At 39.6% G+C, this 22,829-nt stretch overlaps 1 protein-coding gene across 1 annotated transcript; it reads right to left on the reverse strand.

The window, feature by feature from the left end:
• Positions 1-2,414: 2,414 nt before the first annotated feature.
• On the reverse strand, positions 2,415-4,423 carry LOC119779820. The gene is made up of 2 exons (XM_038279626.1): positions 3,994-4,423; positions 2,415-3,443 (listed from the first exon to the last, which is right to left on the reverse strand). Exons 1-2 carry the CDS (start codon positions 4,324-4,326, stop codon positions 2,415-2,417), a joined length of 1,362 nt encoding a protein of 453 aa, XP_038135554.1. The 5' UTR covers positions 4,327-4,423.
• Positions 4,424-22,829: the final 18,406 nt, after the last annotated feature.

The following is a 22,829-nucleotide window of genomic DNA, read 5'->3' on the forward strand; positions in this document are numbered from 1 at the left end:
ACCCTCAGCAGGAGATCAGAGAGGATGGAGAAGAAAACCAAGAACACCCTCAGCAGGAGATTGGAGAAGAAAACCCTCAGCTGATCACAAACAAGGAGGTGCAGAACCCCACTGAAACTGTGACTCAGCCTGAATGTGACCTGTGTGTGCTCAGGCGTGCAGAGGTCAACCGCCTGACAGAAGAGAATATAGAACTGCGACGCAAACTTAATGAGAACATGATATCCGATAGTTTCTTTGGAGCTGATGATGAAAAAGTAAAGTATTACACTGGTCTGCCAAACCTTGCAACCTTCCTGGCGCTCTTTAATTTTTTATTGCCACTCATGTCATATCAAAAGAAATGTCTTACTCCTTTTCAGATGCTCCTATTCACACTCATGCGCTTAAGATTGGATTTGCCTCTGCAGCACCTTGCTTATCTGTTTCATATTTCTCCAAGGACTGCACAAAGAACATTTCATGATATGGTTTCATGTCTTTATGCAAATTTGAGGCGTGCTATTATATGGCCAGACAGACACTCTCCGCAAAGTAATGCCACATCAGTTCAAGGAGGCCTTTGGAAACAGAGTAGCAGTGATTATTGACTGCTTTGAGATATTTACAGAAAAACCATCAAACCTAAAAGCGCGTGCCCAAATGTTCTCCAGCTACAAGCACAATCACACCATGAAATATTTAATAGGTGTGACACCCAAAGGAGCCATTTGTTTTTTGTCCAAAGGCTGGGGAGGTCGTACAAGCGACAAACACATCACGCTGAACAGTGGCTTCCTTGACAATTTGTTGCCTGGGGACCTGGTCTTGGCTGACAGAGGTTTTGACATACAGGAGTGTGAGGGCATGCTGTGTGCTGAAGTTAAACTCCCAGCATTCACCAAAGGCCACTGTCAGTTAGCAGCTAGAGATGTGGAGGAAACTAGGAAAATAGCACATTTGAGAATCCATGTTGAACGGGTGATTGGAAATGTATGTCAAAAGTACAAAATCTTAAATGGAACTATTCCTATTTCAATGGTTTTACCCTGTGCTGGAGAAGAGGTCACATTCTTGGATAAGGTCGTCACTGTGTGCTGTGCCCTGACAAATCATTGTCCAACTGTGGTGTAGATACAGAAATCACCCAAGATGTAAATGCATTTTGATTTTTTTACTTGTGCATAAGGAAGGCTTGTACACACTGTAAACTTTCTTTTTTAGCACAATAAACTTTTTTCAACAAAACTTGTAAACATTAGCATAATAGAAATATCCCCACAACCTGCAAATATCAACCTGTAAACATTCTTTTGTAGCATCATAAAAAATTGTCAAACACTGAAAACTTGTAAACATTCTTTTTAGAATAATAAAAGTCTTCTAAAACCTTCTAAAACTGTAAATATTCCTTTTTTTTGGTAGCATAAAGAACATGGGTCATTGAGAAAAATATTAAGTTGAACTGTTTTTATGTGTGCATTTAACTGTCAAGTGATCAGTGCAAAAGGTAAACACAAGGAATAGCTTAACATACTGGTAACATATGTAAAGTGAAGAGGTAGTAGTATAAGGTGCTCAGCTACATTTGTCTGGTGAACACAAACAACACTGCAAAAAAAAAAAAAAAAACAGTTTAAGTTTTTAAATTTGAGCACTTCCAGTGTCAAGTGATTAGTGCAAAAGTAAACACAAGCAATAGCTTAACATACTGGTAACATATGTAAACACAAAAAAATCACTGTAAAACACACTTAAAAAAAAACAGTTTAAGTTTTTAAATTTGAGCACTTCCAGTGTCAAGTGATCAGTGCAAAAGTAAACACAAGCAATAGCTTAACATACTGGTAACATATGTAAACACACAAACATCACTGCAAAACACATTTAAATTAACAAAGACAGTTTAAGTTTTTGAATTCGAGCACTGAGGGCAAAGCCAAAAATCAGACTGAGCATCTTTGAGGTGTAGGCCAACACAACTCAAATGAAACCAAACGATGGGGCAGTTTTCATTGTCACAGGCCACCATGTCATCTTTGGCCTCCGGTCCATGGCACAAACACCATAGCTTGTCAGCTGCTACAATGTTGTTTGCTTTTTCAGCCAGAGGTTTTGCAGCCTTGCAAGGTCTTTTCCTTACAGGATCAGAGCTGTCTGTCAGCGGTGCTCGTTGTGCATCACGTGTGAAGAAGTGGCTGACCAGTTCAGGGAGACACACACGCTCAAAGAACTGCTGTGCCTTTTCAAGGAGTGCATTCCACAGCTTGGGGTCAGGTGCCACACGTAACACGACAATGTCTTTCAGGGTCCACACTACAAAGTCACAATATGCTGCATTAGCAACAAAAATTTGGGTCTGCACTTGTTTGTAGTATGGATGCTCCTTCTTAAGCTGCAGCTTTCCATCCACCATTTCCAAACAGAAATTTTTATCACCACTCCTGCATGCCTCCAGAATGGTATTCTCGGTACTTGAATGGGCACTTTATCTCGACACAGCCTTTTCCGCAGCAGGTGCACAGTACAATTGCATCAGGTGATGCTCCAACCTGGGGAAACTTGGGGTTGATAATGAACCCAGACTGGCTTAGCTCAAAGTCACAGTGTTGGTTTTCCATTTTCTGTTTGTACTGTGTTTGCCCTCTCTGTTCATTTTGTCTCCCCCATACAGTGGCAGCACAATGATTGGTTGCACCGCTGTTTGTGCCACATACTGCTTTGACGGTTGAAACTGCAGGGTTGTCCAAATCTGACCGAAAGACTGCGTGCATGGTTGATGCTGTTACCCTTCCTGTGCGAAACCGATACCATGTTGAGGATCTGTGCTGTGATCTACTATGCAATTCTATGTAGTGGGCCTGGTCCTGTGAAATGTCTGCCTTTTTTAACAAAGTTTTGCAGTGCAACCGTAACGCAGACAAATCACTGCAATCCATTTTTTTATCACGCAGTCGGGACAATGAATCTGGTGCAGGACATGGCTGTAATGTGTCTGCAAATGAATCACAAAATCCTGGTACACAAGACAAAACAGCAGCTTTAGGTGAGGCTTTCTGCAGTTCACAAAGATATGCGCTCCACTGGTCCTGTGTGCTGGTGTTGCCTGTGCAGGTGCTTGTGACAGTTCTGAGCGCTGGCATGTGTTCGGCCTGACCATCCAAGAGTTGGTCTAGGCTTTTCCGTTTAGCTTTTGATGATGTAAAATCGATCTTGTGTCCCACCTCCGCTCCCACTTTGTTTATGTTGTTCGGTATCATCCAGTATGCAGGCTCTCCTGTAACAGTTGTTTTCTCCCTGCATCTGATAGTGGCCTCCAACTTGAACAGCATGGCAGCTACATGCGTACAGGTCTCTGCTATCCCAGCCATACATGTACAGTGAGCAGATGATATGGCTCCTGATCGGTCAATGATGGCCCAGGGTTTCAGTGGTGTGTCGTTTAGTCTTTGGGAGTGCATGACCTACAAGGAACATAACACAGATACAAACGTTTTAGTGGGATGGGAGTCTTACATATGTTCAGGCAGGGGGGGATTTAGCATTAGGCAATACTAGGCAGGTGCCTAGGGCCCCAAGTTCCTGGGGCCCCCATAACATGTATGTTTAATACAGCTATTCCTGACTTGTGCACTTTAATTATGTTTTTGATATAAATGCTTTCGCTAAAAGGACAGCAGCAAACCATTTGAAAAAAAATGATACAATGAGCGGTTTTGTACTTGAGCGACTTTACAGGCTCTTCTAGCACTTTAATATCAAAAAAGGGCCTAGCGCCAAATCTTGCAAAATCTTTCTGCTACTGGAGACTTTGGCGACCACATTCATAGGGCCCCCTGCCTGTCTTTGCCTAGGGCCCCCATTTTTCTAAATCCGCCCCTGTTTTCAGGCTTATGTTAACTGTACAGACTTATCTTGGACAGGCTGCTATGTAAACGTGGGCATAAAAAAAAATATATTTTGATTACTGAACATCATTTAGGAGCTTGCTTGAGAAGCGCTGAGGGAGCTTACCTTTGCAGTAACAACTGTGTTGTTGCACATCTGTGGTCGGTAGGAAAACAGATCCTGAACCCAGCCATTTGTGAACTGTCCGTGTGCTTCCAGTGATTTATATGCCTTGAATTCCTCGCACGTGTAGGCACTGACGCCAAACACTAGGTAAGTGGTTATGTCCACTGATGAGGTCGGAGGCAGTGAAGAGACGTCGGAGCTCCAGTCTTTGCTCCGGAGATCATAGGGATCTATGCCGTTAATATCCGACAGTTTGGCCAAGTAACGGTCCCTGGCCTCGTTGTTAAGTTTTTCCCGGTACGGTAGTTTCGCATTCTGCTTACTTTTTTCCATGTAGTCGGCGAAAAAAACTCAATCCTTTAGTCCTTTTGTTTGGCTGTGCTGCGGCTGTTTACACTACGCCTTCTCCACTCAAAATGGCGTCTTAGCAACAAATGTCACGTGACTGACGGAGACCGATAAGGCTCGGGCACAGCGCGTTGCATTCTGGGTACGCCGCCATATTGGTAGCTAGTTGCTACGGTAAACAAAGACCTAAAACAGCATAGAGACAGAGCAGAAAGACGAGTAAACAGCGATGTTAAAAGCGAAGAAAGGATGCGGAATATACCGAGACACACTGCAGAGGGAAGCCAGGGACCGTTACCTGCAAAAGATGGGCTTCATAAACGGACTTGATCCCTACGAAGTAGAAAGCAAGGAGTGGTGCGTTGGGGAAGAATTTCTACCGCCGTTTGCGAGGGAGGACGTATTTTCGTATCTAGTGTGTGGCGTCAGTGCCTACACACATGAAGAGTTTCGCTGCTACAAGTCGCTAGAGGCTTACAAACAGCTGACAGATGGAAAAGTTCATGACATGGAAGTTATCAAGCCGAATGAGAACACAGTCATCAGAGCCAAGGTAAGCTACCGTCTCAACATGGTGTGGTGTTTGTTGTGGTGATAAGACTAGGTGCTGGCACTAACGTAAAACATCAAAAATGTATCTAAATAAATCTTGTGCTGACTGTACGTGTCCAGGGATAATGAAGTTACATTCTGATGATATATGACTGTCCTAGCATCGTACTACCACGCAGGGTTAGATCAGCCAACAACGGTTAACTTGAAATAATACATGAATAAAAACAGTATGTTCTGTAACTTACCAGAATGAAAATGCCGGGAACACACTCTCATGGACGCAGGGATTGAGTTGAAAGTTATATTTGGCCGTCTTACAGCAGCGACCCATGCTAGCCGGCGACTCTTTGTTATGGAGGACATTTGTTTTCCATTGAGACGCCTCCAGGTTGGAAAACGGTAAAAAGACAATCCATTTGGGATTTTTTTCCCCGTCCAGTCACAGCTTGCGCTACTACACCCTACGACACAGCAACGGGCGACCATAACGACAGCAGAGGTAAAATGAAACGGCAAAAAACTAAGCAAACTACTAGCAGAAGAAAGCTAGTCCTTACAGGCGCGAAGTCAAAGTGTAAACAGTGGGCTGACCAGCTATCAATATGGCTGCCGCGCAACGTGTGACGTCATGTGCCCGAGCCTTATATTTACACATAAATATTATTTAAAACAATTAAGAGCCTTAAAAAGCAAAAATAAAAAGCTGTAACTCTTGAAGCCAATGGAGAACTATGATCCAACACTGATTTTGAGTCAATTAATCTCATGACCTGGTAGCTTTTGAGCGAAATTGCTAATATTTTCATATAAAAATAGATATTAGAGATTTAAAATGGTAAAATAAAAAGATTAGATTAAATTAAACTTTATTGTCATTGCACAGGAACAGGTAGCCTACAAGGCAACAAAATGCAGTTTAGGTCTAACCAGAAGCAAGTGCAGGAAATACAATCCTATTAAAATAAAGAAAAAGAAAACTTGGACAGAAGCTTTTCTGATGTAAAGTGCAGTGGAAGGTAATTGCATTTTACAGTTAAAATAATATGTTGCAAATGCATGTGTAAACAGGTTAGTAGTGCGAGATGCTTTTAAACAGCTGTTACTATAGTAACCGTCAGCAGTGCAAGTAAACATTATTGTATTGCAAATAAAGTGGAGGCAGGTGTGAGGAGGGAGAGGAGAGTCTATCACCTTATGAGCAGAGTGGGATCAGTGAGGATTAGAGGTCAATAAAGAGACAGCTCTGGGGACAAAGTGTAACTATTGAAGACAATGGAGTTAATTGATCACATGACCTAGAAGCTATAAAGCAAAAATGCTAATATTTCCATATAATAGCTAATTTAAAAAATTTAATTTTAAAAATGGATAAATAAAAGATGTAACTTTGATTGAATTTGTCACATGACCTGGAAGCTATTGAGCTCAAATATTTTCATAAGACTTTTTTTTTAAATATATTTAGAGATTCCCCTTTTTTGACCGCTGTATTAGAGCTGTGAAAGGAATGCAGTGTCCTGATAGAATTTAAAATCCTCCTTCACGCATTCAAAGCCTTAAATAGCCAAACTCCATCCTATGCCACAGATATGATAATTCCTTCTGTTCCTAACAGGCCATCTTCTGTATCTATGCTTCTTTTTCTATGTCTGCTTCTGTCTCCTTGAACCCCAGTCGGCCTCAGCAGATGGCCGCTCACACTGAGCCTGGTTGTGCTGCAGGTTTCCTCCTGTTAACAGGCAGTTTTCTCCACCGATGCTGCTTAATGTGAGGGATTGCCTTCAAGTGAACGAGTCGAAGTAATCAGCTGGATTTCCTTATATAGAAAACTTTAAACCAATCTGACTGGATGATCTGATTGAATAGTCTCTGTAAAATGCCCTTAAAGCCCTCATCAAGAAAAATCAATGGAAACAACAGATGTTTTCTGGTCTGGCAGATTTGAACCCCACCATCAAGCTAGGCCTGGGTTTGCGGTACGTCTGGGAGCAGTCAGAGGCGGAGATGTCCCGATCCATGGCCTCTTAAATTGGATCTGGGAATGTGGAATATCATCTCTCTGGTGGAAAGGAGCCTGAGCTTGTGCGGGAGGTGGAGCGATGCTCGTTAAAAACAGTGGGACTCATTTCCACACATAGCCTGGGCTCTGGAAGCCAGGCGGCTAAGAGAGGCTGGACTCTCTTCTGCTTTGGAGAGGCCTGTGGGGAGAGGCGGAGGGTGGGTCTGCTTGTCTCCACCCAGCTCAGCCATCTCACTTCGGAGTTTACCTTGGTGTGTCGCATCCTTTTTCATTTTCTAATAATTTTTAATAAATATTTTCTATATGGAAATATTAGCATTTTGTTCAACAGCTTCCAGATCATGTGAGCAGTTGACTCAAAATCAGTGTTGGATATTAGTTCTCCATTGCCTTCAAAAGTTACGCCTTTTACTTATGCATTTTAAGTCTCTTAGTAGTTTTAAAATATTTCTGTCTAAATATCGGCAGTTTTGCTCTCTAGTTTCCAGAGTTTGGGATGATTGACATAAAATCTATAAGGGATCATGGTGCTGCACTGGTTTCTTGAGAGAAACCTTTTAGTTTTGCATATAAAGTCTCAAAATAGTTGTAATTTTTTATATATAGGATAAATATCAATATTCTAGCTTGATAGCTTCTCGGCTTCAAAATCTAGGCCTCTAATGTTATTTTCAAAACAGGAAGTAGGCGCATGCTGTAGCCGTTTTCTCGTTGTTTTTCCACTGTAAGGTCTCTAATGCGGGTGCACATGAAGTGTTGGAGCGACTTTCTCCACTCGCAGCAAAGAGGAGGTTTAACAGGAAGAAGAACAGGTTTAAACAGAGCAAATGTCTGTCGAATATTCAATGTAAAACTAACTTCACCACGGTAATATGTCCCACTATCTTCCATTCTCTGTAGATCAGTCTAACATCAGCAATAGCGCAATCTTTCCAATAAAGATGCGTGTGGCTCTTGGTTCAGAAGCATCCAAGTTAGACTCACTTCAGCTCTGTCAGATGTTTTTTAATGTGACCATGCAATCCGACAAACTTTATTTCCTCTTGATCAAGACGCTTTATTTTCAAAAATAAAAACAAACTTAGATTTTCTTACCGCAAAATGACGTGACAGGCAGATCATATCGGCTCATTCCGTTCCTTTTTTGCCACTCAGAAAAAAAACAACAATAATCAAAAGTGGTCAAAAACTGTATGGAACTGAATCCAAGAGCTCACCTGGCCCCAATAGCCGACTCCAGTATAATCCAGGTGCTGCAGTCACCTGTCCATAATGAAGGGGCGGAGGCCAGAAACAGCGTAAATTATGCACGGCAGCAAAACACAACTAAACAAATTCATAATTTCATAATTAAGGCAGTCAACTTATACTTCAAACCAAAATATTTAATGTTCATATATATCACACCAAAACCAGACAAAAATAGTAAACTAGAAATAAATATTCAACCATAAATCAAGCATTTGGCTCCAACAATCAGTCTGCAAACATCCTGGTCTGTCAGCAGATCCCAGATCTCTGTCATTCACAGTTTTATCAGTGTTTGCTGCAGAAATGGAGCTTTAGTTATGAGACCATAACAGGCTGTTTCTGAACTGGTTTTAGCTGCACCATGTGTCCAAAAGGGTTTCAGCATCATCAGCGTACGCTAACCCCCACCACGGAGGTTTGATATCCAAGCAGAAAGGACAAGAAACGCCTCTAACCTAAAAACAGCATAAAGGTTGGAAATCAGCTTCTCCACTAGAACACACTGTTTATACAGCCTGTAGAACAAAAGGCAGACATAGGGAAACAATCGGGTTAAATTGTGACTAACAGGGTTTAAAACACAGATGATAGGAGAGATTAGTTGGCTGCATGGTTGCCCGATTAAAACGAACAAACGTAAACAAACGGGTCCAAATAAATGTCCTCATTTCTGGCCTCAGATCTATCAAACACGTGTATGATGTATGTGAATAACGGGAAATATTGTATTATTCTAAACCTCACTATGAGCAGGCAGCATCTACAAACATCTGAGTCTGCAGAGTCCTGAAAGTTGGGATCCAGGTGGATCTGGAAGAATATGGACTGTAAAACACTCCAACACCTGGGATGATGTTTAAATCCATAAATTAGGATTACAGTACTTTAAATTGGGATTTCTAATTATCATTCATTGCTTCAATATGACTCTGCCATGGTCTGTAACCATGTTCATAGAGTTACCTGTGATGTAATATTCAGTTCTGTCTGTCAATGGAGCCACATTATTGTATTTGCATCCAGATAAACTTTAAATCATTAATGATTTTAAATGTACAGGCAATTTGAAAGTACTTTGACTTTCTTTCTACTAGGAGCCTTTACCGTATGCTTCACTCGCACAACTGGAGGAAACGAAACACAAACTCACCATAAAATGCAAGTAGCCTACTTTTAACACTATTTTAATGTTATATTGCCTGACCCTTCTCTGTTCTCAGTAATTCCCCGTACTTATTGAGCTGTTAGGAGTATTTTATGGTTTATGTATGTATCTAATAATACCTGCCTGTTAATGTAAAGACTCATGTTTTTCCCGCTGTCTATTTAATTAGGACAGGTTATGGGAATGTAATGGGAGCCCAGAGAGAGGGGATCATTCTTCACAGAGAGATATCTCTCACTGTGCCTCAGAATGGCCTTGACCATAAAACAGTGTAATATTTTCATATGGCTGTAGGCAGGGACGTCTCCTCAGTTACAGACATGTATGATGTAATGATGTGATGATGTGGCAGGCTGCAAAGTCAAACTGAAGTTTTATAAAATGCTTCTTTTGGCATTACTCTGCCTTCATGTTCTCTGGTCTTTTAATACATAAATCTTCTAAAGTGATATTTAAAGTGTTTGCTCAGAGTGATCTCTTGTCAGGAAAGAATCAGGATAGAAAGATTAAAGATGTAAACACAGAGCTTTCTGTTCCAGCTCACATTCTAGCCAAATAACTCTGTATCATCTTTGTGATTTTAGCTGTTAACTGTTTCTGATCTGTGTTTCCTTCAGTGGATTTAGATTAACTGGTGAGATAAATTTCAAAATCCACAGATCATGCAAATTTAGTTTTAGATTCCAGAATATGAGATATTTTTTCCTTGTTTCCTCTTTCAACAGAGTGGGGTCACCTTGACAAAAAAGAAAGTAGGTTCTGCAGTGAACCTGTTGAGAGTTAAAATGATAACCAAATATTTTCCTTTCTTTTATTAGTGAGTTTGGAATTTCATCAAATCTCCATATTTAACACATTGGTTTTATGGAAAGGCTGCTCAGTGGCTCAGTGGGTAGCACTGCTAGTTTGCATGTTCTCCCTGAGAGTGCGTGGGTTCTCTCTGGGTACTCCGGCTTCCTCCCACAGTCCAAAAACATGACTGTTAGGTTAATTGGCTTCTCTAGATTCTCCTTAGGTGTGAATGGTTGTTTCTCCTGTTTGTCTCTGTGTTGCCCTGCGATGGACTGGCGACCTGTCCAGGGTGGACCCCGCCTCTCGCCCGTAGACAGCTGGAGATAGGAACCAGCACCCCTGGTGACCCTGCTTGGCATTAAGCGTGTTAGAAAATGGAATGATGGATGGATGGTTGTATGGAAACGTCATCCTGGAGGGTCTCTGGTGCTTTTAGGGTGGTTCAACACAGCCGACCAACTAGAAATATTTCAAACCCATTATTTACACAGCAGTGTTTTGATCAGGCAACAACACAGCCACCTAACTTTGAAAATACAGCCATTATGCAGACCCCATTAGTCACAAGTTAATTAAGGTGGGATTGTTTTCCAGTTTTTTTCTTGACTCTTGTCAACAAGGAGTCTAAACAGTAATTCAGTTCAGTTTGTTTATATAGCACCAATTCACAACACATGTCATCTCAAGGTTCTTTACAGAAACAGTTTAACCAGATCATACAGTCAGATTGGTTCAAAGTTTTCTATATTAAGGAAAGTAAGTATCCGCAGGATCCACTCGCTCCTCAAACTCAAGGACAGAGTTTGGTGCTTTTATGTGAAGTGTCCTTAATTTAACCACCAATAGAAAGTCTTTCTGCTGTGTTTGTCTTTCAGACCGCCTGCAGGATTATATTGGAAAAGAGGAGGATTTCTCTGACCAGCAGCTCTGTGGACAGGAGAGGAATTCCAGTTTGGATCAAGAGGAACCAGAAGCTCTGCAGATAAAAGAAGAGCAGAAAGAACCAGAACATTCCTGGACAAAAGAGGAAACCATGGAGCTCCCCATAAGTGAGCATGAAGAGCAGCTTGTTCTGAACCAGGAGACTGAAGAAACAGGAGAGAAACCTTTCTCATGTTTTACATGTGGGCAACATTTTCTAAAAAAAGAACATTTAATAGTTCACATGAAAACTCCCAGAGGCCGGAAGATTTATGAATGTCTGACCTGTGGGAAAATCTTTCCAAAGAAATCTGGTCTTGATAGACACATCAGAATTCACACAGGGGAGAAACCTTTTTCCTGCACCTTTTGTAACAAGAATTTCACTGAAAAGAGTAGCTTGACTTCTCACACGAGAATTCATACAGGTGAGAAGCCTTATGAATGTCTTTACTGTGGAAAAAGCTTCAATAAGAAATCTCATCTCGATAGACACATCAGTGTTCACACAGGGGAGAAACCTTTTTCCTGCACCTTTTGTAACAAGGATTTTACTGACAAGAGTAATTTGACTAAACACATGAGAATTCACACTGGTGAGAAGCTGCTCTCCTGAATGGTTTGTGACAAAGGTTATAAAATAGAAGGTAATTTGAGCAATCAGATGACATTTGTTCGTGCATGATGTGGAATGATTTATATTAAAAAAAAAATTATCTTTTCACATACCCCACCCTCTGGACTAGTTATAAATAAATATAAAATGTTAAGTGTATGCCAGCGTTTTAGAAGATTCTAGGTCGTCAGCCATATGCAGTCTAAAGGGCTGGTTATACTCCTGCAGCAATGTGTTGCAGTGAGCTTGATGCAGACATTTTTAATATTGAAGCGTGGTCTGTGCTACACGCTGTGGGTCTAGATACGGCCGAGGCGGGGAGCAAGTGGGGGCAATTTAGTCCAACAAAGGAAGGACATGACGGTGAAAAAGAGCGAGGATCCAGGTGGAAAAAGGGTCCCAGCGTTCTCACGCACCTCGCTCTTCTAGCTGGTCAAACTTCACGAGTTGATTTCCGCAATTTCGGTCATAAAAACAAAACAGGCCGGCCTCCTGTCTGCGGCACTGTCTGCGGTCAGTTACAATTAGGGAGAGGAGCAGCGGAGCGTCTGCGGAGGGGGCGGGACGGCTTTTTGTTCATGGCTACACCTACGCAGAGGACCTGGTTTCAAAGTATAAATTAGCCTTAAATCGTCAAGGTGTGACAGGGGCAGCATCAATCAGCCCTGCTACGTGTGTTGTTGAAACCAGGCCCACCACAGTGGCCCAGTGTTAGAGCTATGGTCAATAGATATTAGAATGAAGTAGATCATCTATAGAGGAGTCTCAGATGAAGATTTGGGACATATAGAAGTGTGTGTCAGTCTCAGAGTTAGTCAGCTACAAGCTAATTAATGTTGTAAAGTAGCTCCAGCCACCTTGAAAGGGGGTGCTGGGATTATGGGGTTAAACTACGGGACATCAAAGAACTCAGTTTAGAGGCTGGAGTCTGTAGTTCAGGGAAAATGAAGTAGTAGCTCAGTTTAAACTTAGTTTGACTAGCAATGTCAACAGTTATTAACTGAAATATGTTTGACTTGGAGCTGAATGATTTTTATTAATAAACTCTTATATTTTGAATTGAAGTTGTGGTTCCTATAGTAAATGTTCTAATGGTTATTAATGTTGCTTTCAGAATAAACTGTCATGTAAACCATATTTTATTACCATCCAAGTAGGGATGCAGGATATATCTGATGTAGCATCTGCTATCGGCCCATTTTAGTTATTTTCTAACATTTTATTCATTTTCTAACATATCAGCTTCGATAGCAGGAGATAAAACACTCAGTTTAGAGGTGAGTAAATCTTTGTCTCCATCATCATCATCCAGATGAAGAGCTGAGGCTGAAACAGCTGCTCTTATGGCTCGTCAGAAGCTGCTGAGGGAGAAACCTGCTCTGGAGGAGCAGCTGAGGAGAAAGAAGGAAGAGTAGCTGTTGGACATGGAGCTGGCAGCATCTCTGGCTAAAGTGAGTGTGTTCAGGTCTCCAGTTGGGTCTGTGTGTCTCATGGTTCTGCTAAAACAGACGGGATGAAGTCTTGTTTAAAGGAGCTGAGAGAAGCTGGTTAAATGTTGCAGCTTTAGTTGCTGAGGTTACCACTCAGCCATCAGCTGCTGAGGCTGGAGGTGATGCTTTGCCTTCAGGTTCTGCAGCTGTGAGGCTGTAGATGAATAACAGAACAGCTCTGCCTGCTGCTGGGATTTTTCCCTCTGCTGTTCTGTCAGATCTGGTTCTGGACTTTGGCTCTGTCTTTTCAGAACTCCAACTTTCCTCTCATGAAGCCGTTTTTATTACTGCTTTGACCCCCGGTAATGCTGCTGAATCAATTCTCTCTTCATCTTTCTAGTGAACAATAACTGTTCCTGAGCCACAGCTCCACCTGAAGAAAAGGAACCCCACAGCATGATGCTGCCACCACTGTAGTTCACTATGATTGGGATGTTCTGTGCTGTGTAATTACCCAGACCCATAGCTATATGCAGATGTGCTGCACACACTTCAGGGATGGATAAAACCTCTATAGGAAATGCATTTGCAGATAAGAGAATATTTTCAATAATAAAAACGTCTTCAAATGCAGTTTTTGGAGTCTTAAATATTTTATTTGCATTCAAAAACTATTTTCTATGATTGAAAACGTTTCTTTTCATTGAAGTTACTTTATTGATTTTGATTGAATAATAAAGACACAAATGTCCTACCCATTATATGGTCCAATCACAAAACAATGTTACTACAATTAAAAAAAGTTGCTTTAAACAAAAAAGACTGCACTTCTATCAAATAAAACATTTTAAATAAAAGAAAAGCAGTGTTCAAATGTATTTGAGTCTCAAATATATTTTTTCATTCAAATACCTTTTCCTTTGATTGAAAAGTTTTGTTTATTGAAGTGAAGATTTTTTTTATTGAAAATATATTTTTTGATTGAATGATAAAGAAACAAATCTATCTTCATAGGATGAGATGAATGATAATTAGGAGCTGGAAAGAGTGAAGCAGGTGAAAGGCATGAGTAATTAAGGCCAGCAACCACAGCAGATCATGACACATTCTACAGAGATGAAGAAACAAGCTTTAAACTTCAGAAAAAAATAGAACAATGGGTGAGGATAAAAATCAGAAGTTCCACTTTATCAAATGTTCGGGTTCAACCAAGAAACATGTCCTGAATATTTCCTGTAGAGGTCTCTGCAGAAAAAAGACATGTGATTGGTCTAGTCCAATCAGGAAGTAGGTATTCCTAATAAGGAGAGAGGAGAGCACAGATTGGAGCTAACGTTCATGAGTTAAAGAATGAAAACTGTAAATATTCATTCTCTGACATTTATTGAAAGAGGTTTCAGTTGAATCACGTCTGTAGTTTGATTTAAAGGAATCTCTCTATGCTGGACGTGTTTCTGATGGGAAGAGTTGATTGAATCTGAATATTAACTCATCAACTTTAAACAAGGAAGCAGGAGCTTCTAGAGCTTTAACACATAGATTGAAATTATAGAACAGATGGAGATAAATACATTTAGATTATTATCAGAAGTATTATACGTTTGAATAGTATTTGCTGCTTTTTTTGCCTCATTAAATGTTTCAGATCATCAAACAAATATTAATATTAAAGAAAGAAAGTAAATATAAGTCAAAGTTTTTCTTTGTTGTGTAATTTATGTAGAGAGAAAAGCGAGCGACACCAACCTGATTGCAGAGCTTTGGTCCCGTTAGTCTCTGTAAAGATGGACCAGAGGCAGGAAGGACTCAGTAAACAGGCTGAGCTCCATCCATCCATCAGGGCTCCATTCCAGCCACAGATTTACAGCAAAGTCTCTTCTTCAGAGAAGAATCTGAGGATATCTACAGATTTCCAACCATTAATCATATCCAACAGGGTGAAGTCTAAAAACATGGGTACAGGTTGTTGGACTGTCACCATCAGCTTTAAATCTGGGCTTTGACTAGGACACTCCATTAGCTTTAATCTATCTGCTTTGGTTCTGCTTCCTAATGGACTTTGGAGATCTGTCCTCATAGATCTGGAGCTGAAGGCCACAAACTGATGGCTAGATCTTCTCCTTCCAGATTTTCTGCTAAAGCTCTGAATTCAAGGTTCCATCAATTAAAGAAAGTCTTCCTGAAGAATCAAAGCAGTCCCAGACCATCACACCACCTCCACCGTGTCTGAATGTCAGCATGGTAGTAATGTGCAATTATAATATTTATTACCCAGCCCAGTAGGGGTGGTAAGTATGTTATTTAATAAATAAAATCCAGACTGTCACATATTGTTCTGGGAACACACTCATCCATCTGGCTGTGTGTTAGAACAACAAATGATTTAGAACATATATGGAATAAATTCACCACAACTTTCTTTCAAAATATAAGAGTTTATCAACAAAAATCATTCAGTTAAAGCTCTTGACTAAACCAGTGAAACTCGACTAAGAAGAAGGAACAACATCAATAAATCTAGTAAACACAGAAACATCCTATAGTTTATAGCACAGCAGTTAGATTTTGCTGCTCATATTAAAACAGAATGTAATGTAATCTTAGAATAATGGTTTTTAAATGTGGAAAAATATATCTTTAATTAATTAATGTAATTATTAAAACTGTTGGATTTCCTCGCTGCCTATAAATTAAACTGGTTCAAACCGCAGCGGAGAGTTTATTTGTGTTTTACTTTGAAAGGCTCCACAGGAAGCGCATCTCTGATAGATTTATTCCAGCTTTATTTTAGTTGTAGTAACTACTTGTAGCCACCAGGGGGCGGGGCATAAACCCGCTGATCTGAATCCAATGAGTTTGTAGCGCTGTAGCTAGCTGGTTTCCAGACTCAGATCAGCAGATTAACTTCTTCCCAGTTCCAAACATTTTCTCAAATGTGTCTCCAGGTCTCGTTCCAATGTTTTCTCTATCAATGTGAGTAAGAATCAGTTTCACAGAGTTAAAGAAAAAACAGCCCCCAGAGACTCAGAGCGGAGCTAACGATGCTAACAGACGCTAGCAGGAGGTGGAGACACTGGAGGATGTTTTTAGCTCTGAGGCTGATCTTCATCAGCCCTCCCTGCTTAACTCTGATTATCAGCATCTGTAGATCTACACCCTGATGCTGAACCACAGCATCCATCTTTGGCTACACAAACAATCCTTCATATTTTCTTTTTTACCATCATTATGATTCATTGTTCTAAAATTCTGAAGAATTGTAAAGTGTAATTACAACCTAATACCACGGGAGGGCAGTATAGAGACCAGGTTCAGGACAGAATCTGTAAAAATAAAATATTAATTCTTGTTTAGTTCATTTTCTCTTGTTCATGATACATTAACTGAAGTATTTTGAGTAAAATATCCTTCCTCAATGTTCTCATCTCTTGTGTTTACACAAATAAAAATTATCTAAATTATGTTCAAGTATTAAATTCATTAACTTTGCTTTTTCATTTCCATCATTTTAACAAGAAGCTTCTCCATTTTTTTAAAGCTCTGCTGCTATTCTTTACGTCTTTTTCCCTGTTTTTTTTTTGTTTTGTTTTTTTTTTGTTTTTACAAACAAACTCTAAATATCAGCTTCCATAGATCTACACTGTTGGTAAACAAACAATCACTCAAATTTTTATCATACAAAATTCATCATAATTGAATGATTTTAGTGTGTAATTACAGTCTGCGACCACAGGAGGGCAGAAGAGAGCTGTAGGCACAAATAAATCACAGATAAGAAAACTTTCCCTTTTGTTCACTGCAGTTGTTTAACTTTGTATATTTATTTGACTTTATTTATCTCTATTTCCACCAAGATCAAAGAACCTGTAATAACTCTCCTTTGTGTAAATATTAGAGATAAGGGTCAAAACACTGGAATAGGTAGGTAAAGCTAACATAGAGCGCCGTCACCAAGTGGCGTCCATGGATGCTTTACCTACCAGCATCTCACACCACAGCTGCTGGTCTCCATCAATATGAGCTGTTTATTAACCAGTGAAAGGCTGCTTCTTTGGGGCTTTTATTGATCATTAATATTTATGGGAACCAGAAAACCATGAAGTCCTGAGGAACATAGAGATAAATACTTTTAGAGCTTTTATTTGTCTCAGTTCTTATTTTATTTCTATCATCTAAAAAATGTCATTTAAAAATTTTGGATAAAAATATCAAATTTAAAACATTTTCTATTTTCCAGTGCCTTATTTCCTTTGGGTTTCCATCTTGTTTTAATCATGTTTAATGTGCTCTGGAGTTTGATCTGTTTGCTGAAGGACTTTCCCAGCATGTTGGTGTTAGCATGTGGAGTAGAACACGCTAACTGGGTTGAAGAGCTTGAAGATTTCTGACTGGAAGTTGTTGCTGAAAGTCAGATGAGATGTTGGTGTAGAACCAATCTGGATGATCTGTTTTAGAGTTTCTATGTCAGAAAATGAGATTTAGATCAAGATTTGAAGCATTTTGATTGAGAAGATCCAGAAGCTGAAGAAAGCAAGCAGCAGCAGGTTCTACTGGGTCCAACGTTGTTCCTGTTGTTCTCCCAGTTTAGATCCACATTCCCAGTGAGTTTAATCCAGTTTCAGGTTTAAAGTCTCTGGTATCAAAGTTGATCCAGAAGCAGTGAAAGTGATCCAGTAATCAGCCGTTCATTTAGTTCAGGTGTGGCAGCAAGAAGACGCCTAAAAGCTGCAGGAGCAGAGATGGAACCACTGATCTAAGGGAAGAAATCTTTGCTTTTCTTCTTCTTCTGCTTTGAATCTTGGATCAAACAAGGTCGGTTATGTTAATTTTATTCTGAAAACAGGAAGCAGCAGGATTTCAGTCCCTGATTTTGATGCTTCCTCTGTTCTTCATCATCATCATCCTCTTCCTCAGAGTGTTGGGCTGGACCCCTGACCCAGTGGTTCTGTGAGGTTCTTCCTGTCTATCAGGTTCTGAGTGTAAATCTGTTCAGGTTGTTCTGTTGTTGGTCTGCAGCGGTTCTACAGGAACTTTAAACGTTGCTGATGTTGCAGCTCTTTGGATGATGTGACGTTTGTTTGGGTCGCTGCAGCTTTCTGAATGGAACCTGTTGGTTCTGGTTCTTCTTCATGTGTATTTATGCTGCTGCTCCTCCCTCAGATATTTATTAATTATTTCTAAATGTCTTTTAGTTGTTTTTTTCACCAGCTGAAGATAAATGTTTTAATTGATCATAAATTGACCTATTAGCAGATATTTCCATGTTATAGGATCAAATCCTGCTGATACTTTTTGGATTTTAGCCTCCATTATTATCAAGGTTAATATAGAAACTGAGAGGTTAGATCTGCTAAGAGAACAGGCTGAAGTGTCATTATGATTGGCTTTCAAATTAGAAGCAACAGAAATATATATTGTCTTTTTTTCAGCGACTGTAAAAGTGAAAACAAAAAAAATAAAAGTGCCTGGAAAACATTTATCACAGAATTGTATAAATCAAGAATTTTATGCAATTCTGGGTTTCTAATCTAAAGTATGTCAGAGCTTTTAAGAGGAAGGTGGTTCATCTGCCTTGGTAGCTCAGAGAGAAGAGATGCTGGCTTAGAGTTTAATGCATCCTGAGTTCAACTCCTGGTTCTACTTTGAAGTCTCAGAGAATGGAATATTAAAAAACTTAGAATCCTGATACATACTATGTGATTTTTAAGGTGAAAATTTAAAGCAAAAAGATAAATCAGCTACAAGAAGAGGTTAAACTGTGACAGTGAATGTGGTGTATGGCATGCTTGTTAAAGCATTGACTCTCAAGCTGGAAGCTCATGGGTTCAGATCCCTCAGAGGAAACTATCATCATTTTCCAACAACTGTAGAAGAAGAAACAAAAAGATAAATGCGCCCGGAGAAAAGTCCAAAGTGTGACAGGTGTCATAGCAGAGTGGGATTGTCTGTGACTGTAAGGTGCCAGTGGTGCAGAGTCTGAGTTCAATTCCATCTGCGGTTGATGTAGCCTGGAACTACCCACTGTGGTGGGTCAGGGAGGGGGCTGTGTCCCCTCCCTGACCCACCACAGCAACAACTGGAGGAGGTTATACATCAGGAAACAAGGTCTGACTGGAAATGTGAATGACAGTCAGAAAAATACTAAAGTTATGTTTCTAAAACACTAACAGTAGTTTTCTTAACAAAACTTGAAAATGACCACTTGCATTATACTACAACATTACTTATTAACAGATGTAACCCATCTAAGAACATTACTTATGGAAGCCACCTGAGACCAATAATTAGTTAAATTAATTAAGATTTCTTTCAGTATTGTTTTATTTGTACTCAAGTTGTCAAAAGTATAACACTTGATTGTTGTATATGCATCTATGTAATAAAGATGGGTTACATCTGTTAATAAGTAATGTTGTAGTATAATGCAAGTGGTCATTTTCAAGTTTTGTTAAAAAAAGACTAGTTTTTTAGAAACAAACTTTAGTATTTTTCTGACTGTCATTAAAATTTCCAGTCAGACCTTGTTTCCTGATGTATAACCTTCTCCAGTTGTTGCTGTGGAAGTCAGGGAGGGGACACAGCCCCCTCCCTGACCCACCACAGTGGGTAGTTCCAGGCTACATCAACCACAGATGGAATTGAACTCAGACTCTGCACCACTGGCACCTTACAGTCACAGACAATCCCACTCTGCTATGACACCTGTCACACTTTGGACTTTTCTCCGGGCGCATTTATCTTTTTGTTTCTTCTTCTGCAGTTGTTGGAAAAAGATAACATCAATTTCTGTGGGATTTGAACCCATGAGCTTCTAGTTTTAGAGTCAATGCTTTATCATCCATGCCAAACTTCTTTGTTCTTTTTCTCCGGGTGCATTTATCATATATGTTTCTATATAACTTGACAAGCCAATGCTTTGACAAACACCAAAATCCAACAAGGTTTTGATCTTAGGAGCTTCAGGTCCAGGTCTGGTTGTTTCCACCACTGGAACCTCCACGCTTTGACTTGTTCTCATAGCAGATCTATCCATCTCATCTTTATGTCCAAAGAAGTTTATTGGTTTGTCAGTGTTCATCTCAACGTCCAACACAGAGCATTCTGATGAGGTAGAGATCTTTACTTTGACTAGGCCCCCCCATCTCCTTCATTCATTCCTCTGCTGATGTGTCTGGGATTATTGTTCCGTTTTGGGTCCAATCATCGACCATCTGACTGCCTGAAAACGTCTTCAAAGGTTATTTTGGGTTTTATTTAAACTTTTATTAACCATTTTTGGCATCATCCCTCAATACTTTCAAAGCTTGACCAATCCGCTTTGACTCACTCCGAATGATGGGGAATGTTGGGCCATGAAGAATAGTCCAGATTAATCATTTAGATTATGAAGAGAAAGAAACATTTGTTAGCCAGATTGGGATTGGGAAAGTCTTCGGCACAGAGATGTGATGCAATCAGTCAACAAATGAAGCCTTTGAAGGAAGCAGTCAGTTTTTTTAATGCTAACTCTGAGGTGGCCTCACTGATTGGTTCATCAATACATTAGATCAACAGCGATGTACTTCTAGATCCTGTTGGACTCAGCATAGGTGCACTGGGTTTGCCTCTCACCACCATTTATAAATAAACCATCTTTAAATCTTCTGTAAAAATGCCAATACTTTATTCCAGCAACTTATATTCATATAAACAAGAAAGTTTTGCACTAATTTTCTCCACAGCAACCAGCTGAGGATGCAACCTGAGGCTCTGATCAATATTTCAAAGCTGTAACGTGAGGTATCGGCCCCCAGGAGCCGTCTATGGAGGAGCGGCTTCAGTTCCAGCAGAAATAAGGTTCACTGTGGCTTTTAATGGGAACAGAAAGAACTATCTGACCGGGGCGCTACGACTACAGCACAGCAAGGAAACCTGCAGGGCAATGAGGTGTGGTGGTGACCACAAGTAAAAAAATGTGGAAATGTAAATATAAAATGTAAAAACCAATTAAAAAATGTCTAATTACCTTAATTATACACATAATAATGAGCATTACTCAAATTAATTCAGTCTAGATTTGATGGATCCATATAATTTGAGTATTATTTGTGCATTTTATTACTAACATAACTGTAAACTAAAGATATATAGGAAGAATGAACAATTTGTGCTTTAAAAACTAAATGCCATTTAGGCCTAATTTAATATAAAACAAAACAAACAGTGAAAGACTCCCTGAAAGCTTTAAAATGTTAAATGAAACAGGACATAAAACTGTTTGGAAGAAACAACAAAAAAATATATATTTTAAATGAATTACTGTTGCTGTTCTTAAGGGAAAGTTAAAAATAATTAATTGTTCGTTGGGTTTTTTAGGCGGTCCGCTCTAATAAAACATCCAGTGACTCCATTTCTCCATCAGATGATCACTGACTTCATTAACTTTCCATCAGTTAGACAAAGTTCTGGTGTTTAGATTCGGATCTAGTTCAACCTGAACATCTATATAATCTCTAATCATCATCATCCTCATCTTCTCCTTCCAGACTCCATCATTAGCTCCAGTGTAATGCGCCCCCTGGTGGCCACAGCCATAAACGATGGACTAATTGACGAGGATCTTCAGGTTTCTCTTATCGCTAAACTTTGTAAAAGACAAATAACAAAAAGATAAAATAATTGAACAGATAACCATAATTGACAGACTTTGTTAAAGAAAGTTTTTAATAAATTAAATCATCAAAACATTTAATAAGAATTAGACACACAGGATTTTAAAACCGGTGCAACAGCTTCATCAAGTGTCATTAAACGAGGCTGCTGTCCTTTAATGAAGAGCAGAGAGAACCAGTCAACACTTTTACTAATCAACCTGAGAAAGTCTTTCAGGACAAAAAAAAAGATCTTCATTTGCAATTTGAACCTTTCCTTAATTTGGAAATAAATGTTTCTGAGCAGAGAGGAAACTCTTATAGGTAAGAGTGATTAGTACGCCTCATGTTAAAGCTGCTCAAAGCTCACTACAAGGTGAAAAAGTTGTCAAACAGTGATATGTTTAATCCATATTGACTTAGATACCAAACTATTGTGGGATACAGGGTAGTAAAAATCCTTTTAAAAACTCAGATACCTAGAAATAAGACCCCAGAGCCAGGTACTATGGGTCTGACTGCTCCTGATCAACCTACAGAGACAAGAAAACTGAGAGTTATCCATGTTAGATGATCTGTTTATATCTTCCCATCAATGGAAACAAAGGAACCAATACAAACAAAGTCTGATCACCTTATTATTTACAGAAAAATTAGCATCAGTCAAATGAATCCAGTCTAGATTCAGGAGATCAGACCCAAAAAAATGATAATAAGGAATCTTCACCCGGGAACTAGACTTCGTAGCGTGTCTCTGTGTTTTGCTTCAATTAAAACCTGCCAGAAAAATACGATCTGTGAAAGTGGCTTTCTCTTTTTTTTTTTTTTTTTTTTTTTTTACAATGTGGGCTCTTTGTTTTAACCAGAGAAGCTTTGTTTAAACCTCACTAGAGCCTCAGGTGTTCCTCATTAAATGAATCACTTAATATAGGGTGTGTTTGATTTCAGCAGCTGAGACCGTGAAAATAAAGAGGCTGGAAGAGTTCAGTAATAGATTCAAACAGGTCCAGCCTTCTCCGGCCTCCATCGCCCCTCACTCATTGTACGTTCTGCACAGACTTAAAATTTGGATGCGTTTTGAGTTATTCAGCAAAGTGTGGGACCAAAT

Source organism: Cyprinodon tularosa, unplaced genomic scaffold (assembly GCF_016077235.1).
Source record: "Cyprinodon tularosa strain WSP-4 unplaced genomic scaffold, ASM1607723v1 ctg1519, whole genome shotgun sequence".
NCBI classification, from domain to species: domain Eukaryota; kingdom Metazoa; phylum Chordata; class Actinopteri; order Cyprinodontiformes; family Cyprinodontidae; genus Cyprinodon; species Cyprinodon tularosa.

What these genes read in the sequence shown, in the direction of transcription:
- LOC119779820 (XM_038279626.1), bottom strand. Translation starts at nt 4,326, where the DNA reads ATGGAAAAAAGTAAGCAGAATGCGAAACTACCGTACCGGGAAAAACTT. An exon ending in ACACAGTTGTTACTGCAAAG is followed by an intron (nt 3,444 to 3,993) that starts GTAAGCTCCCTC and finishes TGTTCCTTGTAG; the next exon opens with GTCATGCACTCCCAAAGACT.